Source organism: Onychostoma macrolepis, chromosome 03, assembly GCF_012432095.1.
Source record: "Onychostoma macrolepis isolate SWU-2019 chromosome 03, ASM1243209v1, whole genome shotgun sequence".
In the NCBI taxonomy this organism is placed as follows: Eukaryota; Metazoa; Chordata; class Actinopteri; order Cypriniformes; family Cyprinidae; genus Onychostoma; species Onychostoma macrolepis.
The window spans coordinates 45,651,878-45,670,895 of record NC_081157.1 but is presented as its reverse complement, the minus strand read 5'-3'; the positions used below and the strand labels follow the sequence as shown (position 1 = coordinate 45,670,895).

The 19,018-nt window shown below is 35.8% G+C and overlaps 1 protein-coding gene across 1 annotated transcript; it reads left to right on the top strand.

The window, feature by feature from the left end:
• Positions 1–3,853: 3,853 nt before the first annotated feature.
• LOC131535739 (E3 ubiquitin-protein ligase TRIM69-like) lies at positions 3,854–15,591 on the top strand. Its single transcript, XM_058768290.1, has 7 exons — positions 3,854–3,922; positions 12,786–12,941; positions 13,320–13,385; positions 13,588–13,758; positions 13,840–13,862; positions 13,943–14,064; positions 15,104–15,591. The coding sequence occupies exons 1-7, from the start codon at positions 3,854–3,856 to the stop codon at positions 15,589–15,591; spliced, it is 1,095 nt and encodes a 364-aa protein (XP_058624273.1).
• The last annotated feature ends 3,427 nt before the right edge of the window (positions 15,592–19,018 follow it).

Genomic DNA, 19,018 nt, shown 5'->3' with positions numbered 1-19,018 from the left:
ACAGATGTCTGTTGGACATACGCTGTAGCTCCTCAAACACTGAATAAAATAAAACAAGTAAAAACATTTTATTTTCAAATTACTTTCCAAATTGAGAAATAATTATCCTAATTAATTTTTCCTTAAGTGTGAGAGCGCAACAACACTATATATGTGTTGGCATAGCAACGTGATAGGCTACTTCCTGTTTCCTTTTCCGTCTGTCCTATGAAGCCCTTCTCATTTAATTCGGGTTGAGGACACTCCGTATATGCATCCTACAGAAGATGTGACCTCCGGAGGGTGCAGCCTTCGGAATGAGACACAGCTTGTACAGTGGGGGGGAAATTATTTGACACCCTGCTGATTTTGTACGTTTGCCCACTGACAAAGAAATGATCAGTCTATAATTTTAATGGTTGGTTTATCTGAACAGTGAGAGACAGAATAACAACAAAAAAATCCAGAAAAAAAAAACTTTCTGGCGCTATGGCATTTCAGCGCGGTGTCGGAGATGTTAGTGTGTCTTTAATAAGATCGGTCACAAACATGATCCCTGCACCATCTAATGTGTAGCGTCTTATTAACTCACTGTCATGCATTGTGTGCAACACAATTCTTCTCCCTCTTCATGTTTCGTCCATTTTCTCCGCTGCTAAAGAAACTCTTAAGCCTCTTAAAAGTCCTCGTCCGTACTCCTAACAATTTTGGACCTTAAGACCTCTTTTAAGGTATTCTTTTAAGGGTTAAGATGCTTTCTGAATTACTTTTTTCTTTACTAGGATATTTTCTTTAATTTTAAGAGGAAACACCCACATTTCTAAGAATTTTCTTAGAATATTGTTACTAGGAGCAACTCTTAGCGCTAAGATTTTTCATGGATACGGGCCCTGATCGCCAGTTTGCAGTTAGTTGTGGGAGGATTTCTCTCCACTGGATTCACCGCCGACACCCTAGCATGAAGAATTTTTTATTTATTTTTTAAGGATGACGGCGACGAGGACGATCAACAGCACAAAACATGCCTAACAGCGCGCGCGAGATAGAGAGAGAGTGCCTGAATGATTGAGCGCGTCCTCCATCAGGTTAAGTCATATTCATTAAAAACAAAATAGTTTAGGATGTCCTAAGAGTAATGTTGTGGTATTATCCTAATATCCTCTCAAGGTTATTTTTTAAAGATTTAAAGATTACACAGGAATTAAATATATATATATATATATATATATATATATATATATATATATATAATAAACACTACAGTATTCCATTAAAAATTTAGAATTTTCAATTTTGATTTCATGCCGACTTTACGAAGTAACATGAGTGCTTTCTGTTCACAAATCATCTTCACTTCAGCGTAGATCATAGATCCTGCACATGTTCACAAGAGAACCACAGTGCTTGTGTGTTGTGTTGACATAATTTTTAAAAAGGCACCAATGAGCACAATTATAAAAAATAAAAAAAGGACCTAAATGTAATACATGAAGCTTGCATACAGTGTCCCTTTTCCTCTGCGTGTAACAAGTGCCGTACTTCTGGGATGGGTTGTATTGTTAGAACGTCTGCTCTCATGTCAACTCAACATGTATGCATTGTGAATGTGTCTGAGATCTACATATTGTGAGAAAAAAGACATAATTTGCTTGGTTTTGGGGTTTTTTCCACACAAATAATCTGCATCACTCCAGCAACTGGAGTCACATACTTGATGTGAATTCACATTTTTGTGTGAACTATCCCTCTAAACAATATTGTGTTCTCTTATAGGAAAAAAAAAAATGTTTTGAATCTTCACAGTTTGTGAAGTTTAAATTTTGTGACCACTGTTTGGTGCAACACCAGTATTGTAGGAGTGCTCATGTTTTCTTTTTTTAATTCTGTCTGTTGCTTTTTAAAGCTAAACTGTCTTCCACATTACAGGCATTTTTCAGTGTTTGACACATTGTTAAATTAATTTGACTGAGTAATTGATTGATCAAATTGTTTTGTTAAATAAAAGAATGCATTTTTAAGAGTGTTTACAAGAACTATAAATAAACCATGTTTAAAAAAAAAAAAGTATGATTCAATTACTCAAGACATTTTGGACAAAAATGCACCAGCATTTCTATAATAACATACATGTTGTGGCAAATACAGTAAATATGCAACATTACAGTTACATGAAGTGAAGGTTGAAACAAAAAATGTGAAATGAAACAAAAACAGAAATGTGTTGGTTTTTAACAGAAAAAAATGTATCCTGAGTGAACTTTGCTTAGCTTTAAAAACTATGCCGCCCCACATTTACATATTCACACTAATGTACACTATATTGCCAAAAGTATTGGGTCACCCCCTTCTAATGAACAGGTTTGACTACTTTAGTCATTTAGTACAAATCTTAATGTTTAAGCATATAATGATATTCTAGGGAATTGTGTGCTTCTAATTTTAAAGCAACAGTTTGGACAGGACCCTTTTCTATTCTAACATGACAATGCCTCTGTGTATAAGGCAAGGTTGGTGTTTGGTAAAGAGTTTTTGGCTCAAGATCTGCATTTAAAGTCACACCAGAGGTGTTCAGCTGGGATTAGGACTTGGCTTTCTGCAGACCAGTCAAGTTCTTCCACACTGACTCAAATCAATCATTTCTTTTTGAACCTTGCCTTATACACAGAGGCATTGTCATGTCAGAATAGAAAAGGGTCCTGTCCAAACTGTTGCTTTAAAATTAGAAGCACACAATTCCCTAGAATATCATTATATGCTTAAACATTAAGATTTGTACTCATGGAAATTACTAAAGTAGTCAAACCTGGTCATTAGAAGGGGGTGATCCAATACTTTTGGCAATATAGTGTATGTGCACTGACATTTTATCATTAATATCTGAATATTTTTACCTTTATGTTTCTTATTACAATAAGACATTAAAAATTATGTTTGGACATTTAGATGATTTCACATATGCTTCTGAGGAACTGAATCTTGCCTTTCATCTGCTTGTATCCAGTATTTTTGCTGAGATGTTGATCTCTTCATGGTCTTTGATGTGAAATAGAAACTAATTGCTTCCTTTGATCCGAGATCTTATTTCTGTATCTGTTCCATTAGATATATACTGATACAAACCTCAACAACCTCTTGTTCTGTGCATTTCCTCTGTTCATCTTGATGCCATGCTTCTTGGAAGTACTTGAATGTCGAGCACACTGCTTGAAAGACTGGAAAATGATGCCTACTTGAGTTGGTTCTTCAGACTAGTAGCGGCCTGTGCTGTTTCATCTGTTTCCCTTATGTCATGACATATTAAAGAGCACCAAAACCCAGTTTATTTTATTATCTCATTATAAAATTAACACAATTTTAAAGCTGTGACCTTGTTTCATATTAAAAGTAACAAAACACAAAGCTTGTTGTGATTATTGAATGGCAGGTGCGCTACAAATAATGTTTAGTAAAGATCATGCATCATCAAAATCAGAGTAGGTGAAACGACTGATCTTGAGATTTAAGAATCCATATCAGTATTGATTGAAAATGTTAAATCCATATTGTTAATCAAGCACTAGCATACACACAGCTGACATGTTTACCTGTTGTAGTTTATCCATGTTGTGTGCATGAAATACAAACACAGTCAAAACATGTTGTCTGAGAAAACTATATCGAGACAATTATTATTGTTTATCGCCCGGCTAGTATCAAATAGACATATCAAGTAAATATGCATGATTCGGTATTGTAGTTGATATGACTCTCGGCAAGCACTGAGAGATGCACAGAGACGGCTGTTTGATTTATGCTAATTTCATGCATACAGTTTACACTAATTCAGCTCTCACACTAACTATTATTGATTTTAGAGGTTGTGTAATATCGTGCTATGCCTGCCACACCTGTTATCCAGCAAACACAAGGAAGTGAAAAGGGTGAAACAGCAAAGGCTGCCACTGTATACTGTGTGGTTACAAATGCTTCTTGTTCGGACTGCAGGCAAATCACATCTTTTCAGGCAGACTGTCTGCACTGTTAATTGCAAATGAACAAATCAGATTTATATGTCCAGACATAACCAACTAATCCACATGGGCTTCTTCAGTAACGATGTGGGCATACTCATATGTGACGATGCTTTCAAATCAGATGCAGGAAAAATCTCCAATCTTCTCAATCTCCAAATAGGCTCCCTGTTGAGTCGCGGTGCAGAACTTCTCCGTTGCACAAGAAAAACTGGTATATATTGTGAGGCTCTGTGCTGTAGTCAAGGCCAGCTTCGTTTGAATACTGTATGAATACTTAAAGCATTTCCGTCACCGGTTTTCACATTATCGTTGTGTGCCATGTTAAGAGTGATGCAAAAGACAATTTGAAATCTGATTTGAGCAGCCAGAGCATCCAGACTGAGACGCATCTGTAAAAATCTGATTGGAAACGCAAATGTGAGAAAAAAATCAGATTTCATGTTTTTTTTTTTTTTTTCCACAAACCCATCTTAATATAGTCTGAATATACAAACAAAAAATGTTGGCAGTCTGAATTCATTCACTTTTCCCTATTAGTGTGCTATAGTGCACTCAGTTGAGTGAATGAAAACAAGTTAGTGAATTCAGACACTGACAAACACCTGCAGAATCACTAAGAAGAACAAGAAGAACAGAAAGAAGAAAAACACAACGGCTGCCTTCCAGCCACACAGCCTTATGAAATCAACTGGAATAAAAGAAGACATTAAGATCTCTGCAGAGTAATAATGTCCACAAACAGCATTACCAGTTTCACTTATTTCTAGCCAATTTGATTCTATTTTTGTGAAATGTCTACAAAAGTTCTTATGGAGAATTAACAGAGGTTCAGGGGTTAATGTCCTTTTATTGAAAATTGTTTCATTTGAAGTTGCCATTATGGTATTTAACAAGTAATGTTTCCTTTAATTGGGCTCTTGACTCTTGACCTTTTAAAACATTTTTCTCTGGCTGCTGTAACCCTGTGTTTGAAAAACACGTTCTTAAGCTGCAAAAAAAAAAAAAAAAAAAGCCAAAGTCAAATGAAATCAGGTGACAATGGTTATATGTTGATAGTGGCATCAATAAGTGTCCTGATTTGTTGATCTAAAGTCTGTTGTGTCTTTAATTTACATTTTGCCCAATAAACCTTGTGATACTACAGTGTGAAAGCAACGATCAGATGTTCTGAAGGTCTTTTTAACACTTTTTGAACTACTGTATTATTCACACACACACACACAGACAATAATCAGCGTATGAATCTCAATGATGACCAATCAATCAACAAAACGTACAAGCTCTGAGATCTTCATCACAAAACAGTAGCAAAAATAAAAGCAACAAGTAAGAATGAAAGAAAATAGACGATTCATCCCGTATAATTGATTAATGCCGCAGTGCATTCTGGGAGCCATGGATAAGTTTTGTACTATGGTGGCACCCAGCATGCATGCCACCATGAAGCTTTCATTTTATCGTCACCATTGTTTAGAGTCATATGCTGATTCTTGATGTCTGTGTGTCTAAATTATGAGGTAGTTCAAAACTTTCTGTGCGCACTGTGGTTTTGAAAGTGTCCAGATTATCTGATTAGTCAAAACATTGATGGATCTCAAGCTGAAGTGATTACAGTCAATACCAAAACTGGACATCAGCGCTTTAGACTCCAATAATGATAACATTATCATCATTACATAATCATTGACGTTTGATCACGTTTCGTCCTGGGTTTTCTTGCAATAACATATGCGTCTTAAACACAAAGTTGCAGCAGCCAGAGAAAAGGGAACATTAAAAGGTAAAGGGTCAAGAGCCCAATTAAAGGAAGCATTCATCGCCATAATGGTAACTTCAAATGAAACCATTTCAATAAAAGGACATTAACCTCTGTAATTCTTAGTAAGAAATTTTCTATAGACGTCTGTCTGGTTAGTACAAAGGGAAGCTGGTAATGCAGTTTGTGGAGTTTTTTAATCATCCTCTGCTGAGATCTTGTGAGATTAAATGTCTTCTTTTATTCCAATTGATTTCATCAACTGAAGGCTGTGTAGTTGCGTTTCTCTTCTTTCTGTTCTTGTTTCTTTTAGTGATTCTGCTTTTGTTAACAGCAGGTGTTTACCAGTGTCGGAGTTCACTCACTTGTGTTCATTCAGTCCACTGAGTGGACTAAAGACAAATGCAGGGAATAGTGAATGAGTTCAAACTGTTTTCAAAAGGTTATTTATTTATTTTTTTTCTTCTTTTTTTTTTTTGGTCTCAGTCTGGACACCCTGGCTGCTCAAATCGGATTTTAAATTATGTTTTGCATCACTCAAATATCTCATCTAAAAAAAAAAAACTTCAGTAAAATGTCTGTACTCTTGTCATATGGAAGTCCTGGACAAGTCATGCATCATCCTGCATCCTGAATCATCTTTAATATTTCTTGTTTCTCTTGAGTGAAATCAGCAAGAACACACGAGAAGATGATGCCATGCTAATGGATCTTTCTGTCTTCCGCTCACAGTTCTCAGAAACGTGTTTTTTTTTCTCTATTCTTTTTATTGATTTATTTCTTCATTATTAACCCTAACCTGCGAACACAAAATGCATGATTTGTTTTTTTTTTTTTTACCAGCCAACTTTAAAAGCTTCTGTATCATCTGTCTGCACGTTTTCAATGTTTTTTAATTGTGTGTTTTAAGTTGAAATGATGAAAGTAAATATATTGTTGTTTACCATTTAAATCATCCTCTGGCAGTGACATTTTTATCTCAGATTTTTATGTGTATAAATTATGTGATACGTGATTGTCGATATTTTCAAAAAGATATAGCTTACTTAACGTAATAACAAATGAAATAGCCTACATGGAAAACATGTCTTTGTGGGAAAATTGCGTTACCGGTAGTCTTCATATAGGCATATTTTCATAAAAGCAACACAATTTAAATTGCTTTCAGTTTATTAGCTACAAAGCATATGCGCGTGAATCATGTCACATCTGCCTGTGATCTTGTGTCTGATCCACTGTTTTGAGATGCTGGCGTGACTGTGTGCAATGTCAGTCATATTACTCATTTGATTACATCGCATATGGTACGAATCATGTCATTCCTTTTTGCAATGAACTAATTTGATATATTTTTGATGTACAGTGAGGAAAATAAGTATTTGAACACCCTGCTATTTTGCAAGTTCTCCCACTTAGAAATCATGGAGGGGTCTGAAATTGTCATCGTAGGTGCATGTCCACTGTGAGAGACATAATCTAAAAAAAAAAATCCAGAAATCACAATGTATGATTTTTTAACTATTTATTTGTATGATACAGCTGCAAATAAGTATTTGAACACCTGTCTATCAGCTAGAATTCTGACCCTCAAAGACCTGTTAGTCTGCCTTTAAAATGTCCACCTCCACTCCATTTATTATCCTAAATTAGATGCACCTTTTTGAGGTCGGTAGCTGCATAAAGACACCTGTCCACCCCATACAATCAGTAAGAATCCAACTACTAACATGGCCAAGACCAAAGAGCTGTCCAAAGACACTAGAGACAAAATTGTACACCTCCACAAGGCTGGAAAGGGCTACGGGAAATTGTCAAGCAGCTTGGTGAAAAAAGGTCCACTGTTGGAGCAATCATTAGAAAATAGAAGAAGCTAAACATGATTGTCAATCTCCCTCGGACTGGGGCTCCATGCAAGATCTCACGTCGTGGGGTCTCAATGATCCTAAGAAAGATGAGAAATCAGCCCAGAACTACACGGGAGGAGCTGGTCAATGACCTGAAAAGAGCTGGGACCACCGTTTCCAAGGTTACTGTTGGTAATACACTAAGACGTCATGGTTTGAAATCATGCATGACACGGAAGGTTCCCTGCTTAAACCAGCACATGTCCAGGCCCGACTTAAGTTTGCCAATGACCATTTGGATGATCCAGAGGACTCATGGGAGAAAGTCATGTGGTCAGATGAGACCAAAATAGAACTTTTGGTCATAATTCCACTAAACGTGTTTGGAGGAAGAAGAATGATGAGTACCATCCCAAGAACACCATCCCTACTGTGAAGCATGGGGTGGTAGCATCATCTTTGGGGTGTTTTTCTGCACATGGGACAGGGCGACTGCACTGTATTAAGGAGAGGATGACCGGGGCCATGTATTGCGAGATTTTGGGGAACAACCTCCTTCCCTCAGTTAGAGCATTGAAGATGGGTCGAGGCTGGGTCTTCCAACATGACAATGACCAAGCACACAGCCAGGATAACCAAGGAGTGGCTCTGTAAGAAGCATATCAAGGTTCTGGCGTGGCCTAGCCAGTCTCAGACCTAAACCCAATAGAGAATCTTTGGAGGAGCTCAAACTCCATGTTTCTCAGCGACAGGCCAGAAACCTGACTGATCTAGAGAAGATCTGTGTGGAGGAGTGGGCCAAAATCCCTCCTGCAGTGTGTGCAAACCTGGTGAAAAACTACAGGAAACGTTTGACCTCTGTAATTGCAAACAAAGGCTACTGTACCAAATATTAACACTGATTTTCTCAGGTGTTCAAATACTTATTTGCAGCTGTATCATACAAATAAATAGTTAAAAATCATACATTGTGATTTCTGGATTTTTTTTAGATTATGTCTCTCACAGTGGACATGCACCTACGATGACAATTTTAGACCCTCCATGATTTCTAAGTGGGAGAACTTGCAAAATAGCAGGGTGTTCAAATACTTATTTTCCTCACTGTATATTGTTGATGTGTGTTAGTATATTTAAGGTGAGAAAGCAGTCTGATGCACCTATGAAATTGAAGTAGTTCTTAACACAGGCTCTGATTTATGCCCCCCTCCCCCGCCCCAAATATAATTATAATAGGCCTACTATGACAGGAGCACACAGGGAAAATGTGTATTGGACACCTTGCGGATGCAAAAGGGGTGAATATTGTTTTGTGTTTTGATTATACACTGTAAAAAAAATTCCATAAATTTAAGGTAAAAAAACGGCAGCTGTGGTTGCCGGAATTCTACCGTAAAATATACGGTAGCAACGTTTTAGGTTTAATGGTTTTAACTTAAATTTACAGTTAAATACCATAATTTCATTAACTGATATAATGTTAATATACCAACCTATTGAAGTACTGAAATCTGTTTTGTACCTTTGAAATACACTGATAACCACCAAATGCAGGAGGTGATGAGAAAGTCACATGATGATAACATAAATAATAACATATATAGAAGGTGCACAGTGTCATTCACACAAACAATAAACACCATCATGGTGAGACTCATTAAACTGAAATATGCAATAAACATTCATTTAACAACATTAGATGTAACATACAACCCTAATAAACATAACTGATAAGAAAAAACTAAGAAGAAACCTAGTTATTTCAAAGAAAAAACATCAAATTCAAACAAAATTTGAAATGCAACGCAGGGAATTCTGGGAACGTCAATTTACGTTTTTTCCCTGTAAATTTTACATTCTTTTTCACTTCCAAAAGCGGTATTTCACCGTAGAATTGTCTGAAATGTCTATTACAAGTTTTTCACCGTATATATTAGGGGAACGTACCTATAACCATTTAACAGGTTTTTACCGTAGCTTTTTCACAGTTTTTTACCATTAAAATCACGGTAATTTTTTACAGTGTAAGTTAACATTGGCCGGCCATTCCTGGCTTATTGATTGTTTATCTTTGTTTATCAGAGCTGTTGAAACTGGAGAATCACACTAAATAAAGAGATGAAAACAACAGATGCAAGTGTAGGCTATTCGATGAAGCCTGTGTGCATGAATGTTTACTCTAACTGTACAGAGAATTTCACGGAGGAAATGAACAAATATCCTCCCAGCAAACAAAACTTGATTTTTTATGGAGGACCATTACACCCCTAATAATTTGCTGAAAATCCAGCACATTCAAATAATTAAAGCTCCATTCTTTACAATGCATTCATGTAGCTCAGTAGAGCAAGATGAATGATGAAATAAAGGGTTCGATTCCCAGGAAATAAATGAACTTAAAACTTAAATACAACAGAAGTTGCTTTGGCCAAAAGCATTAATGTAAATATAATGTAAAAAAAAAAAAAAACCTAATTCTGCATTCCGACAAAATGGACAGCTAATGCTGTTGTGGCTTGATGATGATTCTGCCCTTCATAGTCAGCATCCACCTTTTTGCTTAGAGACTCAAATAACAGACAGCATCACAGTATTTTAGTGTTATTATAGTTTATAGGAAAAATTACCATACAAAACTAACAAACAATGAGATGAGGGTGAAGATGAGGTGAGATAATATGTTGAACTGCTACATTAGTGTTTAAAGTTTTTAATAAGTTAAACAACATTTATAACATTTAATGATTATTGTATTTTGTAATATATATTAGAACTTTGCAATATTAATAATGCAATACTATTTCTAACCCTTTCTTCCTCCTCCTCTAAGCGTTCTGAGCAGCAGCAGTGTGCAGCCCTGAGGGAATGCAGCTGCAAATTCAAAATAAAGACACTGACAAGTGATGTTTTATTAACAAATGTCGGGAGGAGCACGCGCAGATAATGAACACGGCCAATTCATCATCAGTAATTACCTTCATCATCTCTAGTCATTCAGCATCCCTCCACCACCCCGACTCCTCTGCCCCAGCACGGGGAGGAGCACACGGGCTGAACGCCGAGCTCGGACCCCTCTCCCCGGACAGCACGCCAAATACGCATAACCTTTACTCAGTTTATTGTATGTAAGGGTGAACTCGTGAAATTACGGTTTAAAAGCACTTTAACTCTTAACTCTGCTGCCTGGTAAACCTCTGTTCTCTCTCTCCTTCCTTTTGTTTAATCGCCGGTTACGTTATATTATGTTTGCCTTCTCAACTAGTTGATGTTAACTTGCTTTGCCTGTTATGTTATCACCGGTACGACGGCAATCACAAGAAAAGTCAAATACAAAAAATACAGCGTTGCAGACGACATGATCTAGACCACAAGCTCAAAACTCATAAAAAAAAAGAAAAAGGAAAGAAAAAAGTCTGTTTTTAACTCACTTTTCCTGTATTTCACGTTACGTTAGCTCATTATTTACACTGTGTGCCATAACTAACGCTATCTAACTTGAAAAGTTATCATGCTTAATAAGTGTTTAATAGGCTAAGTGTTTAAATGAATGCTTAATATAACGTTTAATAAGTAGCTACTTCGGCTAATTTACCCCACTTTCCCAATTAGTCTGACATTTTTTTTTTTTTTAATTTATGCTTCAACATTCCCCAATTCTGTAACTCATGAACTCATGACACGGTTTTGAAAAGTGAGCTAAAATGCTTAGCCTACTAGTAGTATTGTTTTAAAATTCATAAGCATTAAATAATAATTTAACATTCAGATAAACATTTAAACAGTTGAGTGTGCCAAGTTTATTTTCTTCAGCATGAAAGGTGTGCCAAAGTAAAACAGAAATACAAACACAAATATAATCTAGTATAATTATTTTAAATGTGCCTAATGCGCATATACACAAAGCACTGTTTGTGCCAAGGCCTATCATTATAGCTGGCACACCACACTGACAAAAAAAGCAAGATCTGAAATTGAATTCACTATAACAAAGATAAATCAGGATAGCACTAAAATCCTAACTATTTTGAAAATGAGGAGCATATGTTTCCCATCTTTCTACTTAGTTTTCTTTTATGCATTTGTGAACAAACTTTGAGATTTTTCACAAAAATCATGAAATATAGTAATAGAAGGTTTACATTTCTTCCAATTGGATGTGTAAATATGGCATTTACCCACCAAAATGACCGTGTCCACTATGTCAGAAAAAAAAAGGAAATTCAATATACTGTCAAAAAAAAAAAAAACAGGGTATTTTCTAAAACTAAGGGATAAATACTGTTTTTTTTTGTTTGTTTGTTTGTTTTTTTTTTTTTTGTTGTTGTTTTTTAACTGAAAGCTAGTTGAAAACATCCAAACTTAATCAGTAAAAGGCTGTTCAAGTCGGCGTAGATAGCCTTGTGGGTAAAAAAAAATAATAATGTTCCAGGAATGGAAGAACAAACTAAAATCTCTTCTGTAAAAATGCCTCTGTGGATACATTCTAAACAGGAATTTTTATCAGGTCTCTTTAAATTTGGGGCAACAAGGTTGTCTATATCAGACCACATCACCAAAGCTGTAGCAATGAAAAAGAAAACATGTGTAAAAACTGTAAATAAATGTTAGGCTTGCACCTATTTTCTAATAATTACTGTAAAAAAAGTACTTCACTGTCTTTTTTCATCAATTTAATGGATCCTTGCATTAAAGTCATTTCTTAAAAATCGTAATGACCGCATACATTTGAATGGCAGGCCTGCTATGAATAGAATAACAGTCCTCATTATGAACACAAAACATAATTAGCTTCAGTATTCAGTAGACAATTAGACTATGTTTTACTTAATGGGGGCGGTGGGGAACCTGGATAATGGGTGAGGGGTGGGAGCCACTGTGCCAGAGGAAGCATCCATTCATGTTGTAGTGGTATTAACAGATGAGAGAGATCTCACATCCTTTAAAAAAAGCTTTCCAAGACATGTTTGACATAAATTCAAAAGTGTTGCAATCTCATTCTGATGATAATATAACGTTATTTTATAGTTTGTTTTTTTAGATTAGATTCAGCTTTTCTGTCATTCTGTCATTGCAGAGTACAAGTTTATAGTGCATTTTAAAAAAAGTACTACAAGATTTTAACTCCTCCTCCCTCTTACAATACTAACCAATGAGAGACTGATACGTTATTTCTCCTCTCTCATTTCTCTCAAGAAAAGCAATAAAGAATCAGTGATCAGTGGAAAAGACAGAGACACATTAAGGAAGGGTTTTTTGAGACATTTGTTTCTGAACAGACAGCAGATCTGCAGTTTACACAGTGAGAAACTCAAACTCTTCTGTCAGACAACCTGCGTGTTCATCAAGCTGGTAAGAGAACTGTCTTTTTGGTCACATGTAAAGAACATTAAATAGTTATAACACAGATAATCACTAAGTATTTTTGTCTGCAATTTTACTCTACTTCATATATACTGTGCTGTGAAAACTTATGTGGCTCATCCCGACTTCTGGTTTTTGTGAATATCTAATACTAGATAGTTTTAGATCTTCAAACAAACGTCAGTAAATGTTGAATTTTTTCTTGCAGTCTTTAAGCAAAAAAAAAAAAAAAAACTTTACTCCTATGCTTTGTAAAACCAGTCGTGCTTGAGCTTCAACTTACAGATTTTAGGATTTTCTGGTGGAGTAGAAAAATGCTGCGTCTTCGATGTTGTTCTTTGGATCTTTTTTTTTTTTCAATTCTAGGAGGAGCTCAATACAGCAATGAAGACTTTAAGTGAAAAACTTAAACTTAATGAAGAACAAATCAAGGTGAGGAAACAGAAATTGACTCGAGAGTAATTTTCATTACAGCCACAGGATCAAATACAATTATAAGTTTATTATTTTTGTAAATGATAGGCAGGATTTTCTTCTGCATCTGTAATATGTCAGTATCTGAGTTGATCTCAGATATTATTGATGTGAAGTGTTAATGTGTTGATTGAGATGACTGAAGTCATTTTGATTTCAGTCTCAAGCTGAGCACACTGAGCGTCAGATTAAACAGCAGTTTGAGAAGCTTCATCAGTTTCTCAGAGATGAAGAAGAAGCTACAATCACTGCACTGAGGGAGGAAGAGGAGCAGACGATGAAGGAGAAGCTGGAGGAGATGATGGAAGAAAATAACATCTGCTTTCTAAAGGTTTGATTTCAGATCATGATTGATTGACTGATTGATTGATTGATTGAGTTGTTGATGATAAATTGTGTGTTTGTTCTGCAGAAGTTTCCAGTCTCAATGCAAAGGTGAGTGATCTGCTGGTGTCTCTGGTCTCTCTGCTTCTGATCCAAATCCACTGCAGTTCTGATCCTGAATGTTCTTCCAGAGTCCAGATCTCATCACAGCCGGATCCACAGATGCCTTCTGGAGTTTTGATTCATGTGCCACGTTACTTGAGCAACCTGCCCTTCAGAGTCTGGAAGAAGATGCAGGACATTGTCCAAAACAGTGAGTCTGGAGAAGATCTGTGCTCTTACACAAACAGTTTATCATCACACAAAAGTAGATTACTTCAGTTTGTAGAGTGAAGTAAGTAAGCTAGTACTTACTCCTAAGTAAGTGAGTGAAGATCATTGGTCTGGTCTATAATGAATATTATATTTTTTTGTTGTTGTTGTTTATCATTTCTTCATCTACTCCAAGTCCAGAACAGATTAAACGGTGTAAAAGTGAAAAGAAACTTGAGGCTCCATTTGTGATTCTTCCGCCTGAAACACTGAGCCACAAATATAATATTGTGCTCAAGGAACTTCAATATGAATTTCTAGTTCTTCAAAGACTTTGCATTATAATGGTGTTACTAGAGGAACTATTTACAGTCTCTAGAGTTCATGAAGAAAATTAATAATTTTATAGGCTCATCAGAGAGCTGTGGCCAGATTCATGACATTAAGAATACAGTTCTTGTATTGTACTTCTTATTTTGAAACTTGCGAAAAAGTTAAGAATATTGCATATTCCCAAAATTATTACTTATGTACAATCTTAAATTAATGGATTCGAGAAATTATTCTTAAGACAAATCATAAATCTTGAAAATTATGTTCTTAAAAATTATAATGTTATATTATAAAATGCTTTACCACTTAACGATTCAAGTACTTGCAGTATTAAGCAAGCCAACCTCATGAGTAGGATAGTACAGTCAGAAAACTTTAAAACCTGTCATTATATTTAATGTGTGTCTAGAACAAGTGCTGCTTCATGTGTCATTTTTACAGTGAAGAAACACAAACTCTTCCAAAATATCAGTTTGTCTTGATGGACACAAATGTTTGAATCACACATTTAATGTTTGTATCTGGTGTCATTAAACGCTGATAATAAAAATGAGTGTGTAATTAATAACACTGACAGTGATCAGAGGAAAATGTCTGATGTGACTGAGCAATAGGACGAGTGTCATAATTCATAATAATCTGTGTTTAGTTCACTGATCATTATATGAACATCAGTATAAAAGCAGCTGTTGATTGTGTCTCATCAGCTCCTGTGATTCTGGATCCAAACACGGCTCATCCACGTCTCGTCCTGTCTGATGATCTGACCAGTATGACAATGATCGAGAACAAACAACTGCTTCCTGATAATCCAGAGAGATTTGATGATTATTACTGTGTTCTGGGTTCAGAGGGTTTTAACTCAGGAACACACAGCTGGGATGTGGAGGTTAAAGAGAGTCAATACTGGCTTCTTGGAGTAACTACAGCATCAAACCAGAGGAAGGGGTGTGTTTTCTTTAACGCTAATGTCTGGTTTGTGCAGAACAGAATGTCTACACTGTCTAGTTTTGCTGTTGAACAGGATCTTGAGCGTGTGAGAGTTGATCTGGATTATGACAGAGGAACGGTGTCATTCTCTGATCCTGTAACTAACACACATCTACACACATACACAACCACCTTCACTGACACTATCTTGCCATTCTTCTGTTGTTCTTCCTCTTTGAGGATTTTACCATCCAACAGTAAGTAACTCATCATGTTTCAGTATTTAATTGAGTAAGATATTATATCTTAATATCAACACAGCTCTGATTGGGACGCAGTTGATCACATCACTGATATCCAGCACTACAGACACACATATTTCTGTTATATAACAGACCAGTGAACAAGAAGGTTTACATTACATTTATTAATCTTTAAAAATGCTCAATTATTAATTTAGCATCTGACAGATTTTAAACAAACTGTAAAACGATTGATTATGAGTTTATAAGATCCATCCCATATTGTCTGCTGAGGTGAAGTTAATATTAAGTCACTTAATTTCAGACTCAACATTCCTACAGTCATGGAAAACCTGGAGAAATCAGGAAATTAAAAATTGTGATATCCAGGCCTTAAAAAGACATTGTAAATAGATAGACAGATAGATAGATAGATAGACAGGATTTCATGGCTGATATATTTCCATTCCTTATAGAACATATATTTAAGTGTTGTGTTGTTATTAGCATAGGTGAAATTTAACTCTTGAGTAGGGGGTGCAAGAAAAAAACGGCAAAAAATTGCCGGATATATTAAAAAAACGTCTTTACGGATATATATCAAAACAATGTCCTACCATACTGCATGGCGTCCGAACTGACATCGGTCACCCCTGGTTATTATGATTGTGTTTGTGCTTCCTGTTTTGTCTTGTCTGTTCTGTTCTGTTTCCCGTCTATTGCTCCCTTGTTATCTAAACCTGTAATTTACTGTTTCCCTGTTCAGTATTGTTTATGTTAGTGCTTGTTGATATATATCTCTGCTATATTCTCTCTGTGTAAAATAAAACAGTGTTTTTGATTATTCATTGTTCGTGCCTGATCGTGCCAATAATGGTTATTGTCAAAGTCATTCATTTGTATCGGTGTACTGGTGTACTGGCACTAAACTAAGTAAAATAAATAAAACATAAATTCAGAAATTAAATCTATGATCTGTTTATTTTAAATCTGCCTCAGTCCTTAGAGTCTTATTTCATGGCCAAAGTTAATTTTTGAGCTTAATATATACATTTCGATAAAAAAAAAACACACCAAAAAACGGACCGGACGGACACAGACACTTAAAGAAATCATGGTGTTCATTTGGGTTTCTTTTAATGACAGCAGTCAATATAACAACTGAACAATAATTTTTTCCCAAAATCCGTTTTATCTTTTTTCAAAATTCCATTTTTTCAGTTTCAGTATTTCTGGACTCCTTTTTAATGGTTAAATTAAATTTTATTAAACAGAAAGTATTAATTACAATTATGAAACTTAAACAATTTAACATGAATTTATTAAAAGTTTAACAAAAATTACAAGTTTAGGGAAATGTTTTATTTTTTCCAACCTTGTTTTATTGTTACCAAATTCTATGTTTTAACATGTCTAACTATTTGAAAGCATAAAAACAAGTTTCATTTATTTTTACAATAGCCTTATGATTTTTTTTCCCCCTCAGAAATTCTGTGTATTTACATTTTTCTATTTATCAAATGAAGGCATAAAACATTAATTTAATTGATCTTTTAGTTAATGAAAATTGGCAAATGAAGGCGATTTAATATTACAATTAAAACATTGAAGAAATAATGTATGATTATTAATCATTTTAGTAGTATTACATACACATACTGAACAATAGTAATGTATTTCTGCGATGATGTCTTCAAGACAAGTTAAATCAAACTTTCATTTTGACGGGTTTCCGTGTATATATGATATGAGGATAGTTATACTCAAATGAAACGGTCAAATGCTCATGAAGTGACTCTCAGAGCAGTTCTGGAGATGTTGTTCATGTATTTATGTCCTCATTTAGTGAGACGGCAGACGCTAAACCACCGGAGCATCACATGAGCTTCAGTACGAGTAGTAAAACCCAAATTTCTGAAATATTGGGACGTTGGCATAGGGGCAACAAAAGGCTAAAAAAGCCAGAAATTTTGAAAAGATTCAGCTGGGAGAACATGTAGCAACTAATTACGTTAATTGGCATCAGGTCTGTAACATGACTAGCTATAAAAGGGATGTCTTAGAGAGGCAGAGTCTCTCAGAAGTAAAGATGGGCACAGGCTCTCCAATCTGGGATAGAGTGTGTAAAAAGATTGTAGAATACTTTAAAAACAATGTTCCTCAGTGTCAGATTGCAAAGGCTTTGCAAATCTCATCATCTACAGTGCATAACATCATCAAAAGATTCACAGAAACTGGAGAAATCGCTGTGCGTAAGGGACAAGGCCGAAGCATTCAGTTCAAAAGCCAGCATCTCTGATGGTATGGGGGGGCATAAGTGCATACGGTATGGGCAGCTTGCATGTTTTGGAAGGCACTATGAATGCTGAAAGGTATATAAAGGTTTTAGAGGAACATATGCTCCCCTCCAGATGACGTCTATTTCAGGGTAGGCCTTGTGTATTTCAGCAGGACAATGCAAAACCAAATACTGCAGCTATTACAACAGCATGGCTTCGTAGTAGAGTCCGGGTGCTGAATTGGTCTCCCTGCAGTCCAGATCTTTCACCTATAAAGAACATTTGGAGCATCATTAAATGAAAAATATATCAAAGATGACCACGAACTCTTCAGCAGCTGGAAACCTATATCAGGCAACAATGGGACCAAATTCCAACACCAAAACTCCAGAAACCCATGACCTCGATGCCAGTGGGAGTGGGAGTGTGCTCACCTGTGTGTGCGCGCATCAGGGCGGAACTAGAGAGCAGAGGAGAATTGTAAACGCGTGACCATGTAGAGACAGAAATGACATGCCGTCATATAAATAAGATAAATAACATAAGGCTATTTAGTTTGTATAATAAAAGAACAAGGTATAGACCTGTTCTATAAGAAAAGGTAACTTTAAATGACCTCTGTTGTGAACTGGCGCACTGAATTTGGTTCCCATAGCATAGGGAATACCATGGGTACACACTCACACAGACACACATGCACATGTTTATTTTTGTGAATTGTGGGGATATTCCATAGGCGTAATGGTTTTTATACTGTACAAACCGTATTTTCTATCATCCTACACCAACCCTACCCCTTACAGGAAACTTTGTGCATTTTTACTTTCTCAAAAAAACTCATTCTGTATGATTTATAAGCCTTTTGAAATATGAGAACATGAGGAAATGTCCTCATAAATCACCTTCTCCTTGTAATACCTATGTCATACCCATGTCAATATACAAATTTATGTCCTCATATGTCACAAAAACATGCACACGCACACGCACACACACACACACACACACACACACACACAATATTCAGAGTAAAACAAACCTTCCCGAAAACTCTTCTTTGGTTTCACAAAAAAATCGTAATCATCAGATTTGATAGTTACAGGTTTTTTCGACTGCTTACACCATGTCCTAACTACACACGAAGCGACAAGATTCCAGCGACAAGGAATTT

Coding starts and splice junctions, on each gene's coding strand:
- LOC131535739 (XM_058768290.1), top strand. CDS start 3,854: ATGCCTGCCACACCTGTTATCCAGCAAACACAAGGAAGTGAAAAGGGT. Junction 3,923..12,785: donor AAACAGCAAAGGCTGCCACT/GTATACTGTGTG, acceptor ATTTCTCTCAAG/AAAAGCAATAAAGAATCAGT. Junction 12,942..13,319: donor CCTGCGTGTTCATCAAGCTG/GTAAGAGAACTG, acceptor TTTCAATTCTAG/GAGGAGCTCAATACAGCAAT.